This window comes from Clytia hemisphaerica, unplaced genomic scaffold, assembly GCF_902728285.1.
Source record: "Clytia hemisphaerica strain Z4C2 unplaced genomic scaffold, Clytia hemisphaerica genome assembly, whole genome shotgun sequence".
Classification (NCBI taxonomy): domain Eukaryota; kingdom Metazoa; phylum Cnidaria; class Hydrozoa; order Leptothecata; family Clytiidae; genus Clytia; species Clytia hemisphaerica.
Window position 1 is genome coordinate 669388 of NW_027104380.1, and position 10097 is coordinate 679484.

The 10097-nt window shown below is 33.6% G+C and overlaps 1 protein-coding gene across 1 annotated transcript; it reads right to left on the reverse strand.

The window, feature by feature from the left end:
- Positions 1-446: 446 nt before the first annotated feature.
- LOC136819136 (poly(A) RNA polymerase GLD2-like) lies at positions 447-9614 on the reverse strand. The gene is made up of 15 exons (XM_067075310.1): positions 9260-9614; positions 8926-9129; positions 7831-7945; positions 6870-6964; positions 5432-5495; positions 5142-5208; positions 4975-5011; positions 3730-3769; positions 3307-3435; positions 2941-2987; positions 2416-2486; positions 1568-1636; positions 1392-1483; positions 1042-1121; positions 447-636 (listed from the first exon to the last, which is right to left on the reverse strand). The coding sequence occupies exons 1-15, from the start codon at positions 9578-9580 to the stop codon at positions 583-585; spliced, it is 1485 nt and encodes a 494-aa protein (XP_066931411.1). The 5' UTR covers positions 9581-9614; the 3' UTR covers positions 447-582.
- Positions 9615-10097: the final 483 nt, after the last annotated feature.

Genomic DNA, 10097 nt, shown 5'->3' on the forward strand with positions numbered 1-10097 from the left:
ATAATTTCAGAGGGGTTTCAATTTTTGAGCAAAAAGAATTGACATTATAAATGTGAAATGTCTTGATTAAAAAGTATATACAAGAGTCCAAGGAAAGATACATCAAACATGTTCATCATAAATCATCATTTTAAAAATGCTATATTTTTCAAAAAAAAAGGTACCATTTTATCTACATTTATGTACACAAAAAATATAATATAAATACAATCTTTTTTCTATAGAATGACCAACAAAAAAATCTTGGTTAAAAAATATTTCGGTTAAAAATATTTATTAAAATTGCACAAGGAACGGAAAAATCTCAACCCATGTTTCTCACCAATTGCAATGAGAAAACATTTTCGATAGAGAAGCAAACACAATAGAACTAGACGATATAAAAATTGTGAAAATTTAGTTCCTACCCCATGCATAGTTTGAAGGGAAGCCGTCTCTAAGCACGACACTTGAAAAGTATGCTAAAAGACACAACAGAAAAGATTTGATGTATGTAAAAGGAAACGGTTTAAAAAAGGAAGAGTTTCGCAGCAACAGAAAATGTACGTTGTAAAAATTCCCTGATACCCTTTAGCTGATTTCTCAAAACGGAACAATACTCGACATTCTCGGGTCTTTCTTCATTTGTTGAGATGCCTGGAAATAAAAATAGTGATACAATGTCTAGCAAAATTACTCGACCAGGGCTTGAAACAACGCTCAGCAATACAATACCGGTGGCCCACAAAAACGTAAAAGGAGTATATCAAGGAAGTTTCGACCACAAGGGAATCAGTTTTTTTCTCGTATTATATAAATAACATGAAAAATGGAAAAAATTACTAAATCAACGGTTTAAAAGTTATTCCTTTGATTCTTGGACTGCTTCTGTTTCAAGTTCAAATTTTCGATTTTGAGCCCCCATTTGATATTTGATAAAAAATCGCACTTTGGCCAATCGTCAATTAAATCCATGCCAAAATCTATCCACTAAAGGTATGTTAGTTTTTTAAGGTGGCATGAAAAAAGAACAAGAAGTCTGAATAAATTTAATGTACATACCTTTCTGAATTCTTCTTTGATTCTGGTAAAATTGCCGTAATCGTAAACTGCACGTGCAGTATTTGTTAGATCGAATGGTTCTGTCGAGTAGAGAAATTACATCTTTAACTCAAAACATTACAGAAAAATATTCAATAATTTAAATTGGGTTATTATAATTGGCCCGTAACGCGGTCGGAAAATGAATGTTAAAATATATCGAATCATATTACAAGTTGTGACGAAATCTTTCTTACGAACAGAAAAGAGTTTGAATGGAATAGAAGCGATAACAACACTCGCTCACGGAGACCAAAAAATGCAGATGTGAAAATGAAAAAATCAAAATGAAAGAAAGGATCTGAATATACCCTCGACGCAGATGAATTTATTCTTCCATTCAGCGTTCACACTTTTTGGGATGACGCGACCCAGACGAACGCTCGCTGCGTGGTAATCCCATCTGAAAAAAGACAAAATAGAACATTTCCTTTTCAGTGAAATGAAAGTCTTTTTATTTTCCAGGAAAAGCTTCCGAATATCTTACTTGAATTTGTATGCATAATAATCAAAAAATCCACATAGCAATTCACCCAGGTCTTTAGTGTTGCGCGATCTAAAATGACAGAAACGAAAGTCACTATAGTTGAAGAAAGTTGCATTTTTATCGAATAGGGAGTTTATCAAATAGGTGGAAGTCTCTCTAATCCGATGCGACATAAATGTAGAAATATAGAATTAGGGAAGAAAATACCTAATACTTTGGGAGCAATATCAGATGTTTGTCTGTCGAAATTTTTAAGGGAGTGGTCAGAAAGTCTACTAGGGAGAGGGTCAAAGTTTTTTCCACCCTTATGGGGCTTCGCAAAAAAATGTCGCGTCTTTAGGGCGGGGGGGGAGGTGCCAAAAATATATTAACTAGTTAAGGGGGTGCGAATTTTTTTGGAATTTTTGAAAATATCCTCCACCCCACCCCAATATATACTTTCTGAGCACTCCCTTATATCAGAAACAAAAATAAAACGAAGATTTTGAATACAAATATCGCACTAAGGCTATGAAAGAGTTAGTTTAAGAGAATTTTGACAGCGACCAAATTGACCAGAGAACTTTATGTATACATTCATTTATATTTTTGGAATTACAAAATAAAACAAAGGCATTTAAAAAAATATTTTTGAAAAGAAAGCTTAAAATCAATCTCTATTAGTCGAACCATCAGGACACCTTCCTATTGATTTTTAATATAACCTTGCAGGTTGAAATTTTGTTTAATCTTTAATCGTGTATGAATGACCATGAAGATGCATATTGAATAAAACCTTGTCGACTTTGCTAATGACATCCCATTGATTATACATTTCTACTGTACGAAATAGACATGATGTCACTAACCTGTTTGAGACGAATTCTGCAGGCTCGTACATCGGAAGGTCGTCAATATTTTGTTCAGAGTTAAAATGGTTCTAAAAAAGAAAGGAGTTGGATCAAAACTAAAAAAAACATGCTACATGTTGAATGAACCTATCGGAAGATGGATGTATAAGAGTCTAAGTAAAAATATATAAGTAAAAAATGGGTTGGGAGATTGATTTTGATATGAAGCATCTATCTAAACTTTCAGGTCTGGATTCTGGTCTGTAAAATACCCCATAAACCAGGTGACTGGTCAAAACAATAAAAATTCAATTCGCGTTATCACTATCTATAACTGATTAAAATTTCAAGTTCATAGCACCTTCAATCGTGAGATACATATCAGTGAGTAGTATTATCTGATACAGGGGGGTTAAATATTTTAATGTAGCAAAAGATGGAAAAAATCAGTCTAACAGGTTTGCAGGATTTCCAAAGTGCATACCTCGCCGACAGTCGAATCAAAGGCAAGTTGTTCAGACGAGAGAGGGAGAGAATACTTACCGGATGTTCTTTTTGCAAAGAGATCAACACTGGAGGAGTACAGCCACCTGGAATAACAAATGCTTCAAATATACTTTAATCGGAACAAATCGCGAGCAGAACAAATCGCGAGCAAAACAAGTCGCGAAAATTTCTGGACTTAATTTCGCGAATCAGTCATGATGAGTTAAAAATGACCCTGGAACCGTTTTCGTTTGATCCCTACACTCAATATCAGAGAATCAAACCTAGTGCTAAGTTGGAATCGAACCCTAGCCTACTATAAATGAGTCGAGAACGATATCCACAACACTACTACTCCTACTTAATTATTTAATCAATATTGCTAATAGGTTAGAAATACTCTGTAACAAGAATTGGCCTTACATTGTAGAAAATGGATGACCATAAGGACTAGAGAATAGCTGGATAAAGTACCACAAGCTGCATCGTTGATATTTCTTTTTTTCGCCCAATATTTGATGATTAACACTAATGGTACCAAACGATTGTCGACTAAAACATACAAAACGAAAGTGAGAGTGCCGTAGAGAATCGAAATTCTTCTGGCAAAGAGTAAACTAAAGTTGAAAATTAATTATTGTTTTCGCTAATGAAATCTTCCTAGAAATAGAAAAGCCCCAAAAAACGAGCTGATCCTAGTTAGTACAGCTCCCAATTTAGGCAATGGTCAGTATATTTTTAAGAGAAACGGGACAAAACATTTTGCTATTAAGACACTGTCATCGTAATTGAGACTTTCAACTAAATCGTTAATGAAATGGAAGATAAGAGCCTTATTGCACTCACATTTTGAGTAGGATCGTAGTAAATGTGTATTTCTGATTCCCTGAAATAGAAAATTAAATGATTTAGTCAATAAGTCAATGGTTTCTATCCCAAAAATAAATTCAACAATTGAATTTATTTTTATCTTAATATTTCGGTCACTCATAAATGAAACTAGATATGAAAAAAATATCTATCAAATTATTGATTTTTATCTATATATTAATATCCGCAGTCTGTATGTCTGTTTGTTTTATGTCTGTTTTTTTTGTGTGTCACTTTCGTTTTTTGTGTGTCACTTTCGTTGTTCTCGATAAGTTTGTTTTAATTGACAGTTCGGATAGAGCCTGGTTTAGAATTTATTCAGCCTTTGTTTTGAAATTTAAGGACCATCTTCATTTAGTAACTTTAATTTCTGGTCAGGCTTGTCCACCAAAGGTTTTTCTCTTTTCTTTTGTTTTAAATGATTTCGAATGTGATTAACGATCGTATTTATTAATATTAATGACATTGAATTCTTTTCAAAACAAAACAAATTCCTTTGATAGAAAAGAACATTTCAAATGTAAATCAAAACATAAAAATAAAAAAGTTTGTCGAACACAACAGCATTCAAAGGGCGATAAAAAGCAAGAGAATAAAATAGTCCACCTCTTTCTTCATATAAAAACATTCGAGTCGTCGTTACTGTTAAAAAGTGTGTACGACATTTTACATATCTAAATTCGAAAAGTTAAATTTGACAAGGGTTAAAAAAAAGTAATTTAGTATTTTTTTTAATCTGATAAAAACATAGAGTTGCACTATTCTTTGTGGTTTTCTTTCCCGCTTTTTCTTGGACGGCATATTTAACGCAAGCGAAGCGAGACAAAAATCTACTTGCAGATTTAAAAACAAAACATTTTAAGTCACGGGGACAGTACATAATCCAAATATGGTTAAAAGATAAGCCTATAAGAAGAGGACTAGAGTCAAACTTTGAAGATTTTGTATGCAGACTTTGAGATTTCTTTTTTATATTTGATCGTGCTTTTAAGCCACCTTCAACATCATAAGGACTTTTAGTGCGTTCGGCTACAGCTTAACCGGCGTGCGACGCCGGGTACCGGCTAGTTATTATTAATCCTGGAAATTGCGAGAGAATAAAGAAAGACGAGCCTCGACCAAAATATACTGGTTCTAATAAAACAAAGCGTGTATTAGAAATTGTAAATACTATATAATACTATTGAATAAGACTATCAATGAAGTTAAAAAACTACTCACGATAGCATTGTTTACATTGACGTCACATTCAACACCGCTAAAATGTACAAAACACCAAATGCGGTTAATAATCACTCACTCTATCAAAACCATTTGTTCATCAGAAAAAGGGTAAATAGGTTGTTGAAAATATTGACATGTAACAGGCCAGTGAAAAGCAAACTCACCTGATCTGGTCAACGAACTTTAATATAGGTACTTTGGCTCTGATTAAGATGATCTTCTTAATCGGATCTGAAGTGAGAATAAAAAGGAAATGAATGAAAATCACAAGTTTCTTTGAGCACAACATGTTCACTTATTTCCTGACAGGGGACAATAAAAATTTCTTTTGAAAGTTGCTTTTGAAAGTAAATTATAAGGGGTTGTCTTCGGGGGCATTGATGGGCATTGATGGTAAGTGTCCTTTGAAGGTGAAAAGGTGGCTCAGGAGCATATTACTGAAGATGTCACTCACTAAGGTATCGAAGAGCACTCCTTAACTGGCTCAATATTGAACACGCTTCATACTTTTGATCAATCTAAAAAGATTCAAAGATACAGTTAGCATCTATCCCAAAAAACATCTTTAAATACGTTCTAGTAATCTACAAATGGCGTATCTTTTATTCCCCTTGATCTGCTCACTGGATACCAAATTTCAGACAAAAGTCAAAAATCGATTACCGTATTGCTTCGAATAAGCGACCAGAACGTTTTTTTTGTTTTTTTTGGATTTTAAGAGGGGCGTTTATTTCAGGAAACGTTATTATATAATTTATAAACAAAGTCGCTTTAGTTAACGAAAATTGGAGCCTTATTTTGCGTTTCCATTTTTATTTGAGTACAAATATGTCAATTTAGGGATGTAAAAATGGGTCAAACCAATTTGAATACAAAAATAAAACAATTATTGTTGTATATCTAAGTTTCTCTTCATATTATACTTCCTTTACTGCTAGTGCTACCTGTTTCAAATAAACGCCTCTTCTAAGGGGAAGTGTTTATTCGAAGGTGGCATTTACTGTTTATTTTCCTCAAAGGAGGGGCGTTTATTCAAGGGGGCGTTTAAAAGAAAGGGGCGTTTAAAAGAAGGGGGCGTTTATTCGAAGTAATACGGTAGACAATTCTTGTTTCATTGATTCCAAACAGCGAAATGAACGAAAAAAATTCACTCCCTGATTGGCCTAATTGACAATGGATGTGACCTTGTAGAGTACCCGAAACTTAAAACTATCGTCGATTACGTAGTGTAAACGCTTTTTATCCTGTCGATTGAAATTTTTTATGATGCATCACATCTCGGTCATTTTTAAAAAAGGTCAGAATTTGGTAAAAATATCGAAATCATCTTTATTTCCCTGAGAAGCAGGACAGGACTTTTACAAACGGTTGCGGATTCTAATCTCTTAATCCCATTAGTTTTCGCACCCCTAAAGTAAGTTCAAGGAAGAACCTGCAATGGAATGGGAAAATAAGCTTTATAAATTGTAATTATAAAAAATTGTTTCATAGTCAATATTTTAATAAATTTAAATAAAAATAAATAAATAAATAAATAAATAAATAAATAAATAAATAAATAAATAAATAAATAAATAAATAAATAAATAAATAAATAAATAAATAAATAAATAAATAAATAAATAAATAAATAAATAAATAAATAAATAAATAAATAAATAAATAAATAAATTTCAAGCACCTCTTAACATATTATTCACTTGTAGTTTGCATACTAGATAAATCTTACATCCCGGAAGTATATTTTAACCTAATTAGAGGACTCCTTAAAAGAGCGCCAAGATGAGATTCATTTCTAAATATTTATTACGATTTCTAATTCTTGCACGTTTATACTAAATAGTTCTGATTCAATTTTGAAAATTAGGAAAATATAAAAATATGATTATTACTGATCGATGTTGTGTCAACATAACGCAAAAGTCTGCATCAGAGTTTTTGCCAGCAAATCCATTGCAAGAGGATCCAACAAGGTGCAACGAGGCTTCTGAAAGAAAAAAATCAAGAGAACATGTTATTTTTAGTTAAACGGACAATATCAATTATCATCTAAAGTGAAACATTATTATCGTTAATGAAACATAAGCAATGTTGGTTTGACGCCACCCGACCTCAAATTTCGGAGGTGGGTAAGTCGGGCGGGAAAAACTGTTGGTGGTTTATGCTGTTTTTGTTCATGGAAAGGTTAACAAACTTTTTCATGGTTCGATTTTCACCAGCCAAACTTGTAGAAAAAAGTTGGAAAATAACAAAGAAACTAAAGGCGAACGTTACGAAGGAATAAAGCTAGATAGCATGAGAGCAAGGTTCGAAAGTAATGAAGATATCAGAGAGAGAAGCTATTAACGTACAAGATTGGCGAAAGATTTATTCACTGAATAGAATTGTATACCGGATACCGTAACCGAGTGAAACGATTTAACTTCTTCCTATCAACGTTGGTCTTTCACTCTTCAGTTAGACATATTGTTTTTTTTATAAGCATTGCACTTGTAAGCATATCTAGGCTCAGATATGGGAAGCATATAGCAAGCATTACTTGAGCCTACGAAAAAATGTTTTTTCCTGATTTTTGCTTTTTTTGGCTGGAATTTTAAGGCTTTTCAGTATTTCCCTGACTTTTTGCTTTGGATATAAGCATCCCTCAAGCATTTTTTCAGCCTTATTAAGCTTTCGACCTAAGCATCTCTGAGCCTGTTTTATATGCTTATAAAAAAAACATGTAGCGATAACTACCGCTAACTTTTTCTACTTTAATAAAAACATACAACACTTTTGACCGGGAAGCCTCTGTTGTCAGCGTTTAAATTCATGGAAGGCACTATTCATTTCAACATATCAAAAAAAAATTACCGGGGTATTTTCGTCTAAAAACAGATAACAGGGCAGATCGAAGTTGCAGCTTCTTTCTGAGGAGGTCGTCAGACTGTGAATTTTGCCTTGCATAATCCAATATTTCTCTCGTCAGCTGAAATAAAAATCTTAAATTAAAATGAAAGCCGAACAGTAACATGACAGGTTCGATTGGCCTTTTTTCAATTACTTAAGAACCCATTAATTAATTTTTAAAATAGGATGATGGAAAAATAATGATGGACTAAATAAATTATTCAAAATTGATTGACTTTGCTTTTGCCTTTTTAAAATTCACAACGGTATTCATCAAACCTTCATACTGCGATTTTGATCCTTTTTGACCTAAAAATCTGCATTCCAGATACATCAAGAAAAAACCAAGCAAAAGATTCAGAAAAGCAAAAAAAATCTCAATTTTCATAAACATAGACTTAAATTTCGAGCGGTATCCGAAATTGGGCCGCTTAAAATAAAGTAGTCATTTGGGGATTCATTATAGGTCATAGTGTGCAGAGGGGTCTGAACCCCCCCATTAATATTTCATCCCCCCCTATAAAGGTATCCCCCCTATTTTTAAAATTTTTTGATCCCGCACCATTTACAGGGGTCCGAGCCCCCAGCATATAATTTGTACTCACAGTATTGGGGAAGAATTTTGATGAATAAAATATATTTTTCAGTGTGAATTCGTACCAATAGTCAATGAACTTGAAAACACTAGCAAATAAACAGTAAACTAATAAAAGTAAAACTAGGAAAAATAAGAAATAAGACTTTTTTAACCAAAAAGTTACTATCCCCCCCATTTTTATTTGATCCCCCCCTATAAGCTCAAACCCCCCATTTTAACTGGAAAATTGCCCATCCCCCCCCCTATAAAGCCTTCCTTGAAAACTCGGATCCCCCCCTTAAAAAAGGGGGGGGGGGTTCATACTATGTAGGTTATTGCACTATTTACAGCCCTCTTGTGTAAACACCAGTTTAACTCTTGACTTCCTTTTTTATTACCAAACTTTCAATAAATGTTGCGAAACTGAGCCCGATTTGTTGAAGAAATTTTTAAAAAATGTTTAAAGAAAGATTTTACTTTACCTGGGTGTGTTGCAAAGTTTCCTTCTTCAAGTTTGCATGGTCTGGTGTGGTAGATATTTCAAAAAGATCATTGTTTGTGGTTTCAGCACTCTTTTTCTTTTTTCCTGTGTTGTTTTCATGCTCAAAGGGATTATCAATTCTTCGCTTATTGTTTCTTGAGCGACCAGATTGTGGTGGTGGCAGTGGACTTTTACCATGTGATCTCTAAAAGAAGAATAAAATTACCCTTAACCCCACTAATTTTTATGTTTTTTTTAATTTTTTGCAGAATCTATGCACGAAAATAGAAGGCGTGCAAAAAAGGCTTATATGTGCTAAGTGTAAAAGATCGTACCTGTTGAACAGGGCTATTGTTTTGGAAATTGATATCAGGAAGGGAGTTTGACCGCATCTGTGTCACTAAATTTCCCATCAAGGGTGTTAAAGCGCTGTGTGACATAAGAGGAGAGCCTGACATTATTGGAGAGCCATACGCAGGGTTTGGAAATGTGGATACAAATCCACGGTTGACGATGGGTGTCCAACTTGTTGTTTGTACTTGAGGCTGTAAACTTCTTCGAAGATGTGAAGTGACTACAGGATGGGGTCTGGTGTATTTCCTTGTCTTTTCTTCCACTGTTTCATTTCCAAAGAATCGTCTACTGTGATAAGACATTTTCAATCACTTATTATCATGTATTTCTAAAAAGAAATCTGTAATTTAAAGGAACCAAAAGATAACGTTATATGGACTGGCTTTAAAAAACATATTTTTTAAATGTTCAGATCAAATGGATAGATCAAAACAGAGGGTTAAATAAAGACAGGACTGACCTTGTTACAAAGGGATAAATACAAATAAACCACAGGCAAACTAAGAAAACTAGCTTAGTTAAAATCTGAGCAGCATCATTCAGCATCATTTTGTTTGAAATGTTCAGAAATGTTGGCACATGTTTGTACATGTTCATTTCATTAAAAAACTCTACCAAATGATATTTTTCAGATGCCTCTACCCCTCGGGCATATATTTGAATAAGTTTTCCAGAGGCTCCTGCGGATTATTGCGAAACCCTTGTTTAACTCAAACATGTATGGAATTATCTTTCTAATTATCAGCTGCCGCCCGCAAAGTTTGCGGATATCCTGTGGAACTTCGCATTCTCCGCGTTTCACTCAAGCATGTATGAAAT

Excerpts from the sequence above, each read along its gene's own strand:
- LOC136819136 (XM_067075310.1), bottom strand. The coding sequence starts at position 9,580 with ATGTCTTATCACAGTAGACGATTCTTTGGAAATGAAACAGTGGAAGAA. Across the intron at positions 2,988-3,306 it reads GGTCATCCATTTTCTACAAT|GTGGCTGTACTCCTCCAGTG; the intron begins GTAAGGCCAATT and ends TTGTTATTCCAG. Across the intron at positions 1,484-1,567 it reads TATTATGCATACAAATTCAA|ATGGGATTACCACGCAGCGA; the intron begins GTAAGATATTCG and ends GTCTTTTTTCAG.